Source organism: Notothenia coriiceps, unplaced genomic scaffold, assembly GCF_000735185.1.
Source record: "Notothenia coriiceps isolate Sejong01 unplaced genomic scaffold, NC01 NC01_scaffold00020475, whole genome shotgun sequence".
NCBI lineage: Eukaryota > Metazoa > Chordata > Actinopteri > Perciformes > Nototheniidae > Notothenia > Notothenia coriiceps.
Window position 1 is genome coordinate 71967 of NW_011353176.1, and position 19539 is coordinate 91505.

Consider the following 19539-nt stretch of genomic DNA (forward strand, 5'->3'; position numbering starts at 1 on the left):
TGAAGTTAGAACAATTGTAAAAAGCAAATCTCATGACAAAGTTTCCTGGAAAACTAGTGAGCAGTCCAGTGTTAGAAGCTCGTCTGGCAAAGGTGAAGAGGTTCAGCATTTTTATGCAGATGAGAAGGAGTGGCTCTTTCCTGTCACTGTGCAGCCAGGTGGAAACCCAACCCCCCCTTTTAAACATGACAGACAGACAGACAGACAGACGGACGGACAGACAGAAAGACAGACAGCAGACAGACAGACAGCAGACAGACAGACAGACAGACAGACAGACAGACAGACAGACAGACAGACAGACAGACAGACAGACAGACAGACAGACAGACAGACAGACAGACAGACAGACAGACAGCAGACAGGCAGACAGACAGCAGACAGGCAAACAGACAGACAGCAGACAGGTGAGGCGGGACACAAGGGGCCAGTTACCTTTAAGTGATGTCTAATTGTCGATCTCAAAATACAACATCTGTAACTGAACTTTAAAGTGAGTTTCAAATTACTCTGTGGTGAAGACAAAACAAGCTGACATCCCTGTATGGTTTGAATGTGGAGGAGAGTCACTGGGGTAAAAAAGGGGAAGCAGGAGTTAAAGGAGTTCATCTTAAGCTGCATTTACACCAAACCAGGAATTGTCGAGAATAGCGCAGTGTTGTTGGGCGGTGTGGGAGTGTTTCTAAAATGGTTTAACTAAAAGGGATTGAACAGCGATTTACATGTTTGTTCCTCCTCATGGTGGGCTTGTAAAATGATGGATTGCCGGTTACATGGTTGGCCACTTCAGCGTTATTTCAAGCTCGTTTTTTCCAAGCAGTTATTTTGTTTCAACTTTACGCAGCACCTAGCTACATTATTTTTCAGCTATTTCCTGGGCTCCCCAACCCCCAAATGCTATTGCCAAGCAGCTAGAACATATCCTGCCTCACAAATAGTAATGTTCACTTGCATTAATAGATATCACTTGGGTATTAAAAGGGCACTGGATGATCTCCCGGTAACCTCTTGCAGAACTTACAAAACCCCTATCCCCACTTCTCGTCTCTGTAAAAACACCAAAGAACATTGTAAACTTGTCCAGAGACGCTTAAATAAAGTAGCAACATTTGTTAGAGATGATTTCCAGCAAACACATCACATGAAGTAGTACATATCCACACAAAAAGCTAAAAGAAAAAAAGTTTTTCTAGACAATTGACAAAACTAAACCTGTATATTATCTGTTATATAATGTGTGACAAAAACAGATTCATAAAGTTTGCTTCCATTATAAGTGACCTATGGGTCACTGTCTTCATTTAGTTCCTGTGATGAGGCAGCGAAATTACCTGTCCGTTGAGATTCCTGGGCTAATTCTGGCACACGACCTGAAGATATCACTGTCACTGTTCTTCTGTGCACTGCAACTTTAATGGCTTCATTCCTGAACTAGATCGCATACCGGCAGCCTCTTGCTATATCTCATGAGTAAACATTACAGAGAATCATACTCTTCAGTCAAGAGTGGATTCATACATGTGGAGTAGATGAACTTATACATCAAATATTGTGTTGAATGTGAAGCGGATTCACTTGGTAAAAAAATATCAAACTTTATCTTTCCCAAAAAACCTGTTTTCAGTAATGGATGATTCATGATGTTTCTCCATGTGGTGAGGTTTTTTTTTTCGACAGGGGGAATCCATACTGTGTGCGTGTACTGGTGTGTTGGGAGGGGTTCAAATGAGTCATAGTTTAGTTCACTAAAACACTGAAATATTTCAACGTTTCCATGGTGATACAACCGAAAACAGCCGCCCTCTGTATGTCTGTGAGGGAGTTGCAGAATGTCTGTACACTTGCAGAAAGAAGAACAAAATAATGAACAGCCAGACCCCTCTGAGCCTTGGGGGGAATGTTTAACCAATCCTCCCTCATCTGTTCCTTTTCTCTTCAATCTCCACTGTTCTAGCTCAACTGTTAGCTTCATTTGCTGGCTATGTTGGTATGCACACACTACTTTGCAGGCTATAAAAAGTAAGGTAAAACAAAATTGATGATCAAAATGTAAACACGTTTTTAAAGACAGATTGTTATGCAAACCACTTCTGGATTGAGTTATAGGGCAAAAAGACTGCTGCATACGTTTTGGATCCAGCATTTCTCTGTACATCAAACTTAATTCTATATAATCTGTGGAGAACAGAGAGATGTGAAAGAGATCTGTTTATTCATGAACCCATGATTAGAGACTTACCAGACCTTGTTATGTATGGTTGATGAATATTGCAGAAAATAAGGCAGTATCTGGAAAACTGTGTGCATATGAAACATAGCAACTACCCAAAACAAGTTCAAACTAATCTGAAGACAAACAGCAAACACAAGGAGCCTAAAATGCCTCACAGGTAGGGCTAGCAATATGTAGTCAAAGTATTGGACAATATACAACAATGAACAGAGTGAGAAATTGAGGTAATTTACACAAAAGTTGACGAAACTATTTACTTAAAGGCACTGTTATGAACCTAAGGGTATAGCGCTCAAGAAGAAGCCAAGGGATCATCAATACAAAGGGTTGAATGCACCAAATGACCAAAAATGTAGACATGTCAATAGCATGACTAAATTATAAACTACATAACTAGTACTCCGTATATACTTGGAATTAACGGTCTGGCAAATGTACTATCATCATATCACCGATATAACAGGTAGTTAAATGAATGTACTAAAGTAGTATGGAACATGCATAGAACATATTATCGTCACCTAATGAAGTGTGAGGATAAAGCTGATTAAAAAACGTCCAAAAATCGTTATTGGCGCAGAAAGGCACCTTGCTCAAGAATATTTGAGGCTGTGATATTGAGCAATCACACAGTGAGCTGACAGCAGCATCACAGTAATGACAGTAGTATGACCTTTCTGTCAATGACCTGGGTGTAAGTGTATTTTAGTTTGTATTAAGGCAGGAAGTCCACACTGCCAGTTGGGATAAGCTGAGCTCTCTCGGACCAGTATTATCGTTCCCGACCTGCCTTTGTCCGGCCACACACACATTCTTTCTGCACCGACTGCTTATCTCTGTCTATTCCTCTAACAACAGCATAACATATTGAAACTACATTGAAAAAAAAAGACCAAAACATTTCTCAACTGCACTTCTCTGTTGTTATGCTCAGATACCTTGTTTAGCATGTAATTAAAAGTGCTAAAAATGAACTAAACTCTCCAAAAGTTACATTCCACAGCCCACTATTTATACAGTCAAGGCTGGGAGGGGTGGCAAGAGACATTGAAAGAGAAATGAGGACAGAGAGAGAATCAAGGCATGTAATAATAGTTTTAGAGAAAAGAGGGAGATGTTCCAGGTTGAAACTCAGATGTGAAATACAGAGGGGACTCAACAGAGACAGCTTTGTCTCACCAGCCTACGACTGGAATAGATGTCTGTCTCTTGGCAGTGAGTTCTGGTTGGAAAAGGGGTAGGGAAAGAGGAATGAACAGAAGTATAAAGCAAAGTAGTGAAAAATGCAACGAAAAAGAAAAAAGGAGGTTAAAAAAAGGAGCCTTCGACTCAACTGCACTCCAGTTTCCCCTGTCCAGACACGTTTTGCCCTTGGTGATAGGAGAGCCATTCACTGTCCCTAACACATTCCTCTGACCTGCCTTCATAGGAGGCCCAAAAAGACTGGGTAATAAGTTTATAAGAGCAGGAGGGAGGTGTCCATGTCATTCCCCTTCTTAAGGAAAGGGAGAAAGTAGAAGAAATACCGTTGAGACATGTCGCTAGTGAGAGATGAGGAGGACAGGAAACAGAACATGTGGGTTGAACCAGCTGAAAATCAAGCTGTAAGAGTTGGCTGTTGTCTGCTTTATGGTGCCTCTAGGGAACAATTTTGTCCAACAACCAGACGGCCTAGATAGACACTAGGGCTAAAGGAGGGTCATGGTCTTATAGCTGTAATTTCTACCCTTAAACAAAGCAATCTCCTCCAAACACTGCAGTTTGTGAATCTTAAAGTGACCACACCCTTTCAATCAAACAAACAGGCGTGTTATTCTGTTCCTGTAAATAAATGGCCATGTCAGTTAGACAAATTACATAACAGACCTATAATCCAAATCAATTCTGTGTAAATTGCCATTTTGTAAACTAAGTTGATTTGAAGCTGATGCTAAATACACTTTTGTATCATCTGTAGTGCTTTGAAAATAAAAATGTGATGGAGATAATAAAGAAAATGTACTTGAAGTGTCAACCCTGAATTAGTTTTTCTATCTGTGATACTGTGTATGTAAGAGGCCAGGGGGTGGGATCTCCATGTGTGTGCAACCCTGTCATAGATCAGCTTTTTGAACCATCCATCAAATGTTATGAGCCAATCAGTGTTTGCTTCTGCCCAGACACGTCAATGCTAGCCTAATGATGGTTCTTTCTTTAAGTTGACATGACCATTTTCTGGACATACATAAACAGATATAAGTCAACTTTATAAATGGTCCATTTCAGTTACCCTGGATCTTGTGCTTGTACTTAAAGATTAAAAACCGGTGTGAGAGAAAACTTCCAAATCCCTTTGTTGGTGTTCAGAGTGAGACTGTCTGCACAGTGGACAGTAAAGTATTTCCCAGAATCTCAGAGTGGTCTGAGCCAAAACACACTGGCTGTGTACAGAGCCATCTGGCTGGCAATTCATATACACACAAAGATACACACTCAGAGACTAATACACACTATTTACTCAAATAAAGGCCAGATATACTTGGGCTTTGATACACAATACTTGAATGAAAAGCAAACCTGACTACATGACTACAGTCTGTAATTGTTTCCTCTGCTTTACTCCTATTGTGCCCTCTGACATTTGAGTATTTTGCTATCTAGTTAAATATCTCTCTAACAATGGTCCATATATACGTTAGGGTTTGTTACTCCATAAAAATCCATCAGTTACGTTTGTATTTATTTCTTGCAAAAAATAATTATTTTCATTGATACATTTTATATTTATCCTTCTCATTTTAATCATACTGTACATTTTAAAGAACTATTTATATCTGATTATATTAAAAAAAATCAGCTTAAAGCTAAATTTGGATGTGAAATATATGGCTTCCATACATCCTTTTAGGCAACATCGAGGCTTTTTTAAGTGAGAAAACATTAAACATGTTATGTTAAGAACTACTCCTTTAAATAACATGACATGAAATATTTTTGCAGCAGGAATTCCTGCGAGGGTGTGGTTGCTGCTGAGTTGTTGAAGCCACAAGTTTCCATCCAACTATTTCTCCTTTTTTTCTTTCTTTGTCTCTCCCTCTCTCCATTTGCAGTTAAACTATCTGCCTGTTCGATCTCCAGGGGGCGTTTAAATTGCCTTATAAAATACGTTTGGCACAAGCACAACATCTAATTAGGATAGCTGAAAACAGAAAACAGAAACCATTTCTGAAAACAACAGGGATTAAAAACATATTTGTGTAGTCCCACTCCAAGGCTTTTGGGAGTGCGTAAGGACCTATTTTTTTACTTTTGAAAAGTCATAAAACCTCCATAGGCCACACCCACACACACACACACACACACACACACACACACACACACACGTTTGGGATAAGAGCTAGCTTCAAGTGAAGGCTGTTCTCTTGGAGCCTTTATGATGGATGGTTTTGCTAAAAGCGGCACCAACAACTGGGTGAGCCTCTACTGGAGAGAGATGAGTAAGACCAGTGGAATGCTACAATTTATACTGACTAGTGTGCTGGATAATATGTTGATGTACTTACTGGAACCAACACCTACTTGGACTAATGTTGAAACAAGACCATAAATCTACAGCCATGCTAGCAGCTGTGTGAGAGCGCACTGAAGCACACGGGTGCTTTGAGATACATGGTAACAAGTTCATTTAAAAGATAACAATTAGAGCTAAAATCTCAAAAGTACAACTAGGGGTGATTGGAATTAGGGCTTTTATTACTTTTGAATGATGGCATAAAATAAGGAATTAAATAATCACCAAAGGGATTCCAATTCCTTCTGACGGGGCCGTGATTGTTTGTACAACATTTCATGGCACGACAATTTAATAGTTGTCGTGACAGCTCAGTCAAAAGCAGGTATCCATCTCGTGGTGGCAATAACTGGAAAGTCAGGGGGTTTTCAAACTCGGAGGGTAAATTGTCTGGAAACCATTAACGTCTGTAAAATAAATTGTGCTAATCCACCAAGTAGATATTAAGATATTCCACAGGATATGTGAACACTTTAACCTGGTGGTTGCACCAAAGAATACAGCAGCTAGTCATGGATATCTAACCCAATTTCATGGTAATCAATCCAATAGTTGTCAAGATATTTTTGCTTTAAAAAAAAAAAGGCATTGTAAAGGTTGTGGAAATGGCAGAAGGAAAGATCAGAAGTTCAGCCAAGTATGTATTGTATGTTGACTAAAGCAAAACATTTCCTAAAAGGACTGAAAAATACATCTGGCTCTTGCGACACTGACTCTGCAGTCACTGAATCCTCCCACAAATACTTGTGTAAATCAGTGAACATACGAGGGTTATGTTCACACACTCATACCTGTCCAACTCCTAAACAAACACCCTTACACTGATGTAAAGCAAGTCTGTGGTTAAAGATGTACAGATCAACATTGAGAATATCCTAATGATATAATTGTTATCGCTGTTCACTCTGTAGACGAAATCTGTCAACTATGACTGAACCATAAACTGATGTATGATTCTTACTAACTGAGCATGTGACCTGTCAGCTCTTCTCAGCTGCGGTGTCTCTTCATGGGAACTGGTTGTGAAGGTGATTTCACTGAAAAATAAGAAATTGTCAAGGAATACAAGACAACAACACATGCACTCTGTTCCCCAACTCTGTGAAACTTCTCAAAAACGATCAGAAGTAGCCTAATATGAAAATAGTTGATGTGAGATTAAAGAAAATAATTGAAGCACTGTGGGAACAAACCGGAGCAGCTCTGTGTCTTTTTAAGGGTAAAGCGTGTATGTCATATTTGAAGAGAACATTCTTAATCCAGAACAGTGGAAAAACACACAAGAGAAGGACATGGGCCCCCTCCTTTGTTATATTAAGTTATCCCTTAAGACCAAGAAAAGCCAACTGGTACAAACACTGGGTGGCTGACGACAGTATGAAGATGGTGGCTGACAATTATGTAGCAGAGGCACTCTCTTTAAAGTAAACACACGATAAGGTCACTGTCATTAAAACACACTTAGCCACAGTGAGACAATGCTTTATGGTGCCCCACATGACAGAAGGCAGGGAACAACAACGTGAGAGAACCGAAGTAAGAGTTCGAAGGTTTATTAAACTTTCTTTTCAACATCACAAAAAGAAGAAACGTGCCAAAATCACAAAAATTACACAAAATGGACACTTTTCAACACAAGGGTTACTTTCCCCAAAACTTTCTTGAAATATAGCACAGTTTTTTTTGATATTATGAATATTGTTATGAAGAGGTACTTAGTATTCCACCAGTCAAAATGATGTTGGAAAATAAAAATAAAACAGATGGTCATTGAACAGATTTGAGTAAATGATACAATAAATACTGTCCGGTTGTTTCTTTAGCCAATAGATTCTGCCCTGCCATCCCTTTCATGGCAATTTAAATAAAAGAAACCTAAGAAATCATTCCTACAATATACCAAAGGGTTTGAAAAGTGAAAAAAACATTGATGATTTCAACTGGAAGATATTAAAGGATGGAATAGAAGAGAAACAGGAGGACACACTGACGGGATGTTCTGGTGAGTTTGGACAGAGCTGCAGATTGGAGCAGACAGTAACACACCAATGTCCAGCATATGGTGCATCTCAGTGGGACATTCAGACCTCAACCACAACGCCCCCTTAAATATGTGCTTTCCCCCTTGTCCTGGTGATCTACATCATCTACGAAGGGAAGCAGAGAAAAGAGACTGAAAAGATTATTTGTATGCAAGGCAACGGAAAGTCACTTTTTAGAGTCTATTGGCCGTGCATCAGCACAACAGGTTTGAAGAGTGTGCTGCAACAGTTAATCCCTCGACATAATGTAATCTAAATTACTGTGTTTCTCCCAAAGCCTAGACTTGCCAAAACAAAGAGTCATAGTGGTCAACAAGAGTGATTTAGATAAACATTACATCTATTCTTGAGCACAAGGCATGTCATCTTATCATGGAAACACTGAATCAGAATGTCAAAGGAAAGGCCGTCATTGTTTTATAGGGTGTGAACTGCAAATTAAAGTATATTTAGTAAGCCTTCGCTAAGACATTTGAGAAAAAAGCAAGACAGACAAAGTAACTTTGTATGCTGCTGTCATTGTAACATGATAACAACTGCACAATATGTTTGCTATAATATTAGAAATCACAATCACATTTAATGCTGTTTTAAAAAATAAAAAAGCATAAAGAAAGATTGGGAACGTTTGAAAAGCTTCCTAAATAAACGACAGTATCTTTTTTAGAAGTTAACCAGTGAGGCCATCTAGTGGTGTCTGACTGCAACGTATATGTGGAGCAATATTCAGAAATAGTGTTTAATGAAAGGTATGATATAGGAAGTAAGGCAAAAACATATATGTATAATCAATAAAATGGATGTCAAAGAATAATAAGATATTATTATTTAAGATAAAGTATGTTTTTAGAGCAAACATTTACAGGTTGCAGTTTTTCCACTGATGTCTCTTTCTCAACATTCCACCTAGTCCATCATCTCCTCCTTTATCCCTGGAAAATGTTTCCCTTTACATCTACCACATGTTTCCATGTCTTTACCAGGCCTGTCTCTTCCTCGCTGCCCTCTCCCTCAGACTACAGAAGACCACCTGTGGTCCATTGTTGGGGTCAGAAGTTTAGGCTGAAACCAATCCTCCCTTAGGAAGTGGCCAGAAAAGTGAGGGGTGCTATTTTAAGTATTTTAAGACTCGATAATGAGGAGGCATGGGAGGACTGCTGGAGGCATATTCTCTTTCATCGTAAACATACACACACATCATAAACCGCCTCCACACACACCCAACTCTCAACAGCCATAATAAATGCATCCAGCTGTAACTCCACCAGTCAATCCAGCGTTAAAATCCTTGAGATGCTTTCAAATTTTCAGTCAATTATTCAATTTCAGGTTTAAATTCACCTTCAGTTTAAAGGTGGGGTAGGTCATTTTGAAAATTTGAAAATCTCCTTACAGAGCCCCTCCTCCAACACACACGAACGCGCACATGACCAATGAGGGCACGAGATAAGTTTGTGCACAGATGGAAGGCTGACAGGCAGGTAGGCCATCCATTTATTTTAGCCGGGCCGGCTCAGATGATTGGTCGTGCTTTTTACAGTACTAGGCTTCCACAGATGACTTTTTTAATGGATTTTTTGTCAAAGCACTTAGATATTCATTGTTATCGGGATGTTAAGAGCATTCCATGGAATATAACAAAAAGTGTATCTCGAGCCGGTTTCTGAAACTTACCTACCTATAGAGGATTTCCGCCGATAAATTATACAAAAAGAAACTTGTGACATATGGTTACCCGGGGTTCAGTAAGATTCTTAAAGGTACATTTTGAGACAATCCTTCATGTCTCTCGGATTGAAACAGCCTGCAGTGGCTCCTCTTTCTGCCAGCCAGTGTTTATTAATAAACCTAAACAGAATTGAGGTAGTCATGGTCACACATAGCAGCACAGTGACTGAGAGAGCGAGGAGGCTGGGTCAACTGTCTTTACTCCCCCCCTTTGCCAAATTCATGCACACACTGCTCCCGCTCACTCTTTGCCGCTCACTGCTGGGGTTTGAACCTGAACTCACTTCGGAGAATTCACGTCGAGGAAAACGCCTAAAGGCTGAAGAAACGACAATATTCACACAAAGTAAGTGAATTATGATTTCATGTTTACATATGATGGCTGATGACATTTTAATGGAAACTCGTGAAGAAAATCCAAAAACGAACTATCATTCATGCCGCTTTTAAACTGTGAACTAATGTAGCTTTTTTAAAATTAATACATGTATCCCATGAGGCTTGAAAGAAAGTTATTATTTATATGATGATTAGTGGAAATACGTGTTCTTAAAGCTCAGCAAATATAGGCCAGTGCTGTTTTGGGTGCCGGAGGTCTAAAGGAATGTGACTTGTGCCCGTGCCTGTCCTGCAGCAAGACAGCTGATGACTTTCACAGGGCTTTAGCCAGCCTTGCATAGCACAACAACATCCATTCCAGTAGGTTTTAGCACTCAGCATTATTTTTTTATGTGACCTTGTTTAACACAAAGATGCGTCTTGCATTTTGGTTTAGAAGAGTTCTGGCGAAGAAACAGCTGCTATCGAATAAATCACACTTGTTTTCTATGCCCTTTCTACGTTACTAATAGGTACCGATGATAGAATTGGGTCAATTTGATCAATCTACCCTTTGAGAGTCTCTGTATAGTATTTGGCAAACACCTCAAAGGGTGAAATTACAGCTTCATTATTCACCAGGGAAACGCTCAAATGCCCATCCATCGGCGGTGTGACATGTTATGATAATATGCTTTCCAATATAATCTGTGTTATGCCACTTGTTAGTTTTGTATGTGTTTATTTAAGTAGTCCTGTGGTGTTCATGTAGATGCATGAGCAGGCTTGTTTGAGGTGTGTTTCAGATCATTGCCAAGCATTCAGTCGGTCCCTGTGGGCATCTAGCCTTCCAGGACAGCTGCTAGTAGCTTACCATCTGCTAAAATGCCCCCTTGCACACCTCTACGTTTACAGCTGTCTGGCCAAAATATTAACGCAGGCTGAGTATTTCTGACTCGCAACATGACCGCCTTGACCTACAGCTACCATGTTTAATATGTATTAGCTAGGATTACTAACCTATTCATGTGCTTTTGTTAAGGGATGGGACAGTTGTAAAGGAGACTCTTTCATCTGAAGTGGCTACAACAAGGCAAAACCAATGGAGGACGATAACATTTCCTCACCTGGGGTCAGGCCTCTTTTCATTAAAGAAGAGGATGAAGATCCGAACATAACCCTCATGGAACAAAGAGAGTTCAACATGGCACAATCTGGACTCACCTTCGCAGGACCACAGCTGAATCAATCATCTTTAATCCAGCCATACTTGCAGGAGATGGATGGCTTATTGAAGAGCTGCGAGGAACTCACTGGTCTCTCTTTTGGCTCTCGATTCAATGAAACAACCCTGGCCGAAACATCTTATAGCCACAGCAGAGAGGAAGTCAAGGTAGAGAGCTACGGGGAAACAATAGTTTCTCCCCAAGCATATCTTTCCACAAGCTACATTGACACACACATGGACGGGTCTGGAACAGAAGACCAGCCAGCACAAGGCCAGTCGCAAATGTTGGGGACTACTATTGACAGGTGTCAAGTGACCTCAGAAGATTCTCACCAAAAAGCAATGCCTCTCACTTCAGCAGGAAATAAACTGAGTGACACCATGGTGGCGTACGAGGGTCAGCTGTTGGGGATGTTGGCTATGTTGGAGAGCTGTATGGAAGAGTCTGGGATGGATTTTGAGCCCCAAGGCTGGGCTACAGAAGCAAGCCAAGAGTATGTACACATCAGTAAGAATCCTCATCGGGGTACAACACTGGTGCCCATTCACCAAGAAAGCCCAATGAGGTTTGAAACCCAGCCGATGCAGTTAGAATCCTTGGTTGGCCAACATGTGGAGGAAGATAAACCTTCCAAGAGAAGCAGATATGAAGAAACAGTGGGTTCAGCAGCAAATGGAAACCAGAGTGGCCTCTCAATGGAAACCCTTGAATGGCAAGACGCGGAGGCTCTTGATCCTCAGTTTAGGTTTTCAGAGCCATCAATGCCATTTGAGAGTAAAGAAAATGCTCCCATGTACTGCGAGGCGATGAAAACTACTAATAAAGCCACATCCGAAACATCAGACATAACTGGGATTGAAGTAGACAACACGGAAGTGCCCGATGAAGAGAGACAGGAGGATCTGGAAACTGGCATGAATGAACTTAGCGCAATAGGGTGTCGGATGGAGGAGTGTATAGATGAGGTTCAGCAGTTACAGAAGAGGAGAAAGGAGTTACTGATGGAGGTGCTGGAGTTGAGAGGGAATAAAGACACTGAGGAGGCGAAGGTGATCCATGAAGAGGAAACAGAAGAACAAGTTGAAAGCAAGGTGGCAGAGCTGATTATGGCACTGAAGAGGGAGGAAGAAGGGAGAAGAGAGGAGAGGAAGAAAGAGATTCAGAGCCTCAGGGAGGAGAGAGCAGAGGAGGAGAGGAGGCTGTGGAAGGTGAACCTGGAGAGGCAGGGGCTGCATGACGAGCTCAGAAAGCTGAAGAGGAGGTTGTTCTCCATGGTTAGGGACTGCGCTCACAACCAGGCCGCACTGAACACACAGCACCGTGAGGTGGAGCTACTGAAGAGAGAGGAGGTAAGAAATTCCTCAGGAAAAGTCCTAATATGTGCAACGCATCTCAGACGAAGCCTCGAAGTAAACATATTTGTATTCCCATCTTCCAGGAGAGGCTGCAGTCACTTGTGCTCCAGCTGACTGAAGGGTGCTCCCAGCTGAGGGCAGCACATAATCAACGGCTCTTAGAGCTGAAGGCGAAGCTTCATGCCCAGCGCTCCAGTCAGACCTCCAACACCCAGGATGAGCTGAACCGGAGCAAGAGGCACTCCTGTGGAGACATCCAGCAGTATCTGCAGGCTGGGCTAAAAGCACTGGAGGACAGGTACCGTCTCCGTTTAGTACTGGTCATGATAGTTACTTTACTTTTAATAACACTTTGAACGCAGATCTTTCGTGTCTGATCTCATTTATCTGTACATGGTTGTCTCGGCCAGGTATGAACCCATTCTGCTCACGTTGCTGAAGAGAAGGGAGACAACAGTGGAAGCCCTGGTGAAAGCCAGAGAGCAGGCCCAAGAGATGAGGGCCCAGCTCAGACCCCTAAAGGAGGAGATCCAAAAGCTGAGTCTCCAGAGGGCTTGCTTAGAGGAGAAACTCAAACTGATTTGCATACATAGGAGAGAGGATGTGGGGCAGTACAAGGTAGGCAAGATGGTAAATGGGTGTAAAATGTGCAAGGGAGAGAGAGGGTAACAATCTCAATGGGGGTTTCTTAGGTAGAAGACCAACCCTGTGCTTTACTAAAGGCAGGGTCATCTGACTAACAAAGCAATATGCCGCTGTGCTATTGGAACTTCCTGGAGGAAAGCAGCCGAGAGCTGAAGACAGAGTTAAAGATTCAGAAGAGAAAAACCAAAGAAACGGAAGAGCTGAGAGACAGACTTACCAAACAACTACTCCTTTACAGGTACGATTTGGTATTCAGTATCAATTTTTTTTTTTAAAACAACATTTGAAACGGCTCTAATTGAAAAACATTTTCTTACAGGGCAGCCATTGAGGACGTGAACAAGTGTGAAGACAAGGAGAAGACATGATTTTAAAACAAACTGTTAGTTTTTCTTTTAGCAACATAGTGAAATTCAAGATTCAATTAATGCACTTTACACACATTGAATGCAGTAGTTTTTAGAACAGTCTGTGAAGATGAACTAGACTGCAGCTTGTAGGACGTTTTTTTATGAATAAAGGTTTTGTGTTGGTTGTAATCCAAGTGCGACTGACGATTAATGTCTGCGAGATGAGGGAGAGGGGATCATGTACTTATAAGGGCAACCTGGATGGAGATCTAAACAGTGGGACAAAGAGTAATGGAGTGAGAGTACGTACGGCAGACAGGAAAGCACCAACACATCACACTAGACACATAAAAGTTTCCTGAGGTGTAACTCAGGATTGTTTACTAAATACTTCCAAGCTTAGCAGGGCGCTGATCCTATAAATGAAATATGCAAGTAACACATTCATACTGAGAGACGTCGACGAAGCGCACCCAATGACCAACGAAACACATTTTTATTAAGAATGCAATCACTGTACAATACAAAATATTGAACATAAAAAAGTTCAAGCACTAATCTATAGCACGATATTTAAATGATTAATATACGACTAGGGTGAGGTGAGGTGGGAGGACAAATGAACACTTCAAAACACGAATGTTATTTTCTAAAATAGTAATTTAAATCGAGAAGCAGCTGGTGTGAACATCCAGAACAAGTAGGTGATGACCAAACTGAAGCAGGGAAAATATGAAACATTTTTAGGCTGGCCTCTTTAGAAGAAACAGTAATCAGGCAGTTCATCTTGTCAAAAAGCTGGATACATTTAACTTTCCTGCAATATGTCCGAGGGACTTTTTTTGACAACAGGTTGTTTGTGAATTGACCACTTGTTGTAGGCTTACAGTATGATCACCATCTTAGGTTCTTGAAACGCATTTAATTTATAATCGAAAAAGAATTCGCTTCATTTCAGTACACAAGGGAGAGCCAATTACATTACAAAAATATATATTTTATAGGCAATGCGAAAAACCCAAGTGAGATCCATCCGGCAATAAGTTACTCAGTTTAAGGAGAGTTCTTCACTATAAGTATTCGAAAAAGGTGTTACAGGATTATTATCTTACTTGTATTTACAGGGATTTACAGCATACACTTTCCCTAAGTACAATAGAGAAAGGAAGGAGGGATAAGTAGCTGCATGGAAGTACAGAGGTGGCTGTTGGCAGTTTGTGATACGGTTGTAGTTTAAGACACAGTAGAGAGAAGTTACACTGTGGCCTCGGGGTCTGTCGAACCCTCCGGATCTTCATCATTGTAGATGTTCTCAGCCTAAAATGGAGAATCAGTGTGTTAGTCAGTTAGCCAGTCAGTTAATAGATCAACTTTGAAGCTTCAAAGAGCCACATTTAAAAAAGAAAGGAGTAGGAATACTAGGGCTGTGCGATTATGGCAAAAATCGTAATCACGATTATTTTGGTCAATAATTGATATCACTATTAGAAATGATTATCCATTTACTTTGAAAACATCTATTTATTGGAGAAATTTTTTTTGGACAGTATGTTTTTTACAGTTGATTACCCTAAACTTTAAGTATAATTCAACTGAAAAAACAATAACAAAAAACAATTACATTTTTTAATTTTTTTAATAAAGATAATAATCGTTTTATTTCGATTACGTTGTTTTCGTAATCGTTGCAAGCCAAAATCGAGAATAAAATACGATTAATAGCACAGGCCTAAGGAATACTGCGCAGCTTTAGCTTTTCTGACTATTATCACAGTTCAGTGTTACGGAAAAGACAGAAGTGAAAGAAGGGCAAGACAATTAGGTTAGTAAACATACCATTCCTCTCTTCGGCTTCCTCACTTTTCCCTGACTGAATCATTCCAAATGATAAATCAAGAATCGATCTTGACTGAGATTTTCTCTTTGCAGCTAGTAGTGAAAATGTCAGGAACTTCGTGTCACGCCACATTTCCCTGAAAATTCTTTGAAGCCTGCTCTGATTCACGTTTTAGTTTTGGTATGAGAGATGGAAACCGGAGAGCAGAGTTGCCTGCTGTTTGTGACCAAAACATGTGGCTGCAGAATGTATTATGTTCCACATGTTCTTACAAAAAAAAGCAAAGGAGTAGTCATGTTATCTGCCTGTCCCTACAAACGTGCAATTCAATAAAAAGTGGTGTCAGCTGTCTTACCATTTGCCAGACTTGCATAATGTTGTCTTCAGAGACCGAGCAGATGACCCAGGGCTCGTTGGGGTTCCAGGAGAAGTCAGAGATCTTGGCTGTGTGGCCTCCATGGATAAACTAGAAGGTAGAAGAAAAAGCCCCCATGTTTATTACCATTATACAAGCTGATGTGAACAATAACAGATCATCTCAACTTCTACAGTTCAACAGGCTTCAATGAGACTCACCAGCAGCTCGGGTGGGCCATCCTCTGCATCTTCTGGTGACTGCTCCTCTCCGATTTTACTACAAAAAACAATGCAAAACAAAAGAGATGAACTTATTTCCAACGTCTTTTCAAGTATGACAAACCCCCACATGAAGGAGATCATCTCTGGTTAGCGCAAAGGAGCCTGAATGCAACACAGCTGAATTGTGTGGACATCAGGGGAAAGATGGTAAGTTGTTTACCTGAGGTCCCAGACGTTGAGACGGCGGTCTGTTCCACTGGATGCCAGGATGGTCTCATTATGAGGTGACCACTGAACCTGGAAAAGCAAATCACACATATTAGGTGTTGATACTTCGGATTTATGATAACTTTTTGGCATATATAACAGAAAGTCTTCCATGAAACAGGAAAGCATGTTTTCTCTTAACGAGAACATATAATTGCACAATTGTTACATTTTCATTTAACTTTGCACACACTTCATCCGGTTATCCTCATTTCAATAAAGTGTCATCATGATTGATAAATATCCTACCTGGAAGATCTCATCTTTGTGCGACTCAAAGGAATGCAACTTCAGTTTTAAGTTTCTCAAGTCCCAAAGAGCCACAGTCTGTGAGCGAGAGAGAGAGAGAGAGAGAGAGAGAGAGAGAGATTTCACACACTGTAGTTGCAAAGTCAATGAGTTAAATGCATGTGATTTCATGGAGTTAAACCACATGCTGTAAATCAATCTAAATAGCAACAATTAAGATGGAGTGGAATATTACATTACCTTGTCTGCAGAGCCGGAGGCCAGAATGAACTCGCTGTAAGGGTTGAATGACAAACAGTTGACCTCTGCTGTGTGGGCGTCGACGGCATGGCTGGGTTTGGAGGTGTTGTTTGAACGAGTGTCCCAACTGAGGTGAAACAAGACAAATTCAACAACTGTGGAGACGCAACATCAAATATTTTTTCTGGTGACTTTTCCTCCTGTCAGATTTGACTTCTTACATCATGAGTTTTTGATCATCGGCTACAGATCCGAAGAGTGACTCGTGCAGCAAGTGCCATGACACGTCCTCCACCACAGCAGTGTGACCAGTGAAGATGGTCTTTGCCTCTACGATCTTCCCCTCCTTCGGCACAGCACTTATGTCCCACAGACAGATTGTCTAAAACACAAACAGATAAAAACACATTTGGTGACCTAATAAAACGACTAAGTTATGGGAAGCTTCTTGATGCAATGAATTTTCTCTTACATGGTCATCTGAAGCACTAAGGAGAGAGCCGGACAGATTTGGATTCCAGGAAAGACCATAGCCTTCTTTCTGATGGCCTCTGAGGCGAAGATCAGGGTGACACTCTCCAGAAGCATCTGCTGACAATTGCATTTATAAATAGTTTGTGTCTTTCACAGCATGAATAAATGCAGATAGTTTAAAGAGGCATTATAATTAAAACACTTTTCCATAAGTCACTTTACTTTCAAAACAAAATATCACCTTTAGCAGTGTTATGTGCTGTGTGTGAGCTACATACCTGGTTTGGAAGGGTGTTTGGTGTAGTCAAACACCAGCACTTCAGAGGTGGGGGTCTTGGTGGCGATGATGCATGGGTTCTGGGGCATATAGCGGGCACGGTTAACCTCTCCTTCATGGTTGATCTTGATTTCTATCTCGATCTTGCCACTCACTGAACCAAAGCCTCCAAACTCTGAGGGGAAACAAAGAAAAAGTGTTTTAAACAAAAAAGAAGCTGCAATTCACCCAAGAACACTTGAATGGTTTCTCCAGTGGTCCCGTGAACCAAAGAAAACTATGTTATATGCAACAAACACATTCATTTGTCACTTTTAACAAATGGACTACTGTAACTGCCTGTCATTGACACTTACTTAGCCGGTAACCCACCTCCTTTTTCGCTGTCATAATGTGATGCTTCAAACTGGGCGTCATCATTGGGTAGCTGAACGCTTGCAATGACTAGGTGATTTTGCTCATCTGATGTATGAGTCCCCAACACCAGACGGTGCACACTGTAGTCCTTCCCCTCCGGCCTGGAACGAAGAGAACAATTCTTGATTATTATTGTCATACACAACAGTTGAGTGCATGTTGGCATGTGTGTGTAAAAGCATGTACCTGGAAACATCAGGCAGCCACTGGGCAGTTAGGCTTGGCCACTCTAAAGCATGGGTCATAACCAGGTCATACAGAAAGGGGGTGTTTTTCTTCCAGATCTTGTACTCCTCATTTATCACCCTCTCCTCAACCGCATCATCAAATGCTCCTACTGAGAGTGATTACAAAAAGATGTTAGTGCATTTTGAAATAGTTGGAAAACAACCATTAATAAAACAACCCTTGAAAGATGAATGTATAGCTTCCATTAACTGTTTATGAAGGTTTAACATCATGGAAACCGCCAGTGTATCTCAGAAAGTCAAGGCACAAATGAAAGGTTATACTATGGAACTTAAATAACAGCTGTATACGCTTGCCTTTGCAGACGAAACAAAAAAAGACATGGCCTGACTAGTGTTCAGAACGTAGCAGTACGGGATCATGTTTTCACAAACACATCATTTAGCTTACCATGCTATCATGATTATGCTAGGGTTAACCTACACGTTACTTTTTATTACGTTAACTGTGTTGAGCTACGGCCTCCATGGCAAATATGATGTATGGTAGACAACGCCAAGTGGTGTGAAAACAACAACTGCAAACTAAAACGTACATTGTTACAGCATACAAAGAGCAAATGCACCCGGCTTTTGTTATTACCGCTTATGGCTTCTGCGCTACAGCAGCTAGCTGCTACCAAAGCTAACCAGGTAGCTAATGCTAGCTAAAACATGTCAGATAACAACAAAAAACTATAAAATATATCAACTTACCTTCCTTGTCCGCCATTGCAGGTTTCTTAACCAGCTGATAATCCACAGAAACCTAGAGAATTGAGATGCTGAGCCAAAAATCCTTGCCTTAGGTCCTCCTTGTTGTGTGCCAGCAGAGCCCCGGTGCTGTTAAAAGCACAGAGTGAACAACGCTAAGCTAACAGCTAGCTAACAGCCGATTGTGAGAGACGTGGGTGCATTCGCGCGCTCTCTCCAAGCGGGAGGGCAGTCATTCAGCGAATCAGAGCACTGAAGAAGGGAGCCGTGCTGACCACATCACCCAGTGCGACGAAGGAATGTCAATCTCTCATGGGTGTCACTTTGTTAGAAAAGTGGTGGGGACAATTTCTCCATATTTAACATCAGCATAGCAGAAGACAGAACATGTCCCTCCCCTGGGTGTTGAACCTCGAGCACCTGCATGAAAAACAATGCATAGACCTCTGGACCACCAATGTGTTTTAAAAACAATGAACGCTCAAATATAGGTCTTGCTGTGATGTGATTTTGAGTGAATTTGTACCTTTATGCACTCAACGAGCACACAGGTATGGAGGACAGAACATGACATAAGTAACAAATAAATAAATGCATACATACAAAATAAATACAGGAATAAATAAACACTAAATAATAATATATAAGTTGAGAACAAAACAAAACACACATATCTTTAATGTATTTCTACATTTATTTTTGACTAACATTCAAATTAATTTCTGTGTCTGTGCGTGTCTCACACAATGTCTTTCTGCTTAGCCTTGTATTTTCTGTGGACACGACAACATTTATAACAATTGTACTT

The 19539-nt window shown here is 40.8% G+C and overlaps 2 protein-coding genes across 2 annotated transcripts; one reads left to right on the forward strand and one right to left on the reverse strand.

Annotated features, from left to right (window-relative positions):
- Positions 1–9748: 9748 nt before the first annotated feature.
- On the forward strand, positions 9749–13824 carry LOC104952723 (trichohyalin-like). Its single transcript, XM_010779587.1, has 6 exons — positions 9749–9899; positions 10914–12449; positions 12539–12753; positions 12866–13080; positions 13213–13338; positions 13420–13824. The coding sequence occupies exons 2-5, from the start codon at positions 10974–10976 to the stop codon at positions 13251–13253; spliced, it is 1947 nt and encodes a 648-aa protein (XP_010777889.1). The 5' UTR covers positions 9749–9899; positions 10914–10973; the 3' UTR covers positions 13254–13338; positions 13420–13824.
- Positions 13825–13927: 103 nt separating this feature from the next.
- On the reverse strand, positions 13928–19052 carry rbbp4 (retinoblastoma binding protein 4). The gene is made up of 12 exons (XM_010779589.1): positions 18735–19052; positions 17977–18127; positions 17746–17891; positions 17375–17548; positions 17095–17210; positions 16844–17004; positions 16623–16749; positions 16383–16460; positions 16087–16163; positions 15864–15921; positions 15643–15753; positions 13928–14767 (listed from the first exon to the last, which is right to left on the reverse strand). The coding sequence occupies exons 1-12, from the start codon at positions 18748–18750 to the stop codon at positions 14705–14707; spliced, it is 1278 nt and encodes a 425-aa protein (XP_010777891.1). The 5' UTR covers positions 18751–19052; the 3' UTR covers positions 13928–14704.
- Between the last annotated feature and the right edge of the window lie 487 nt (positions 19053–19539).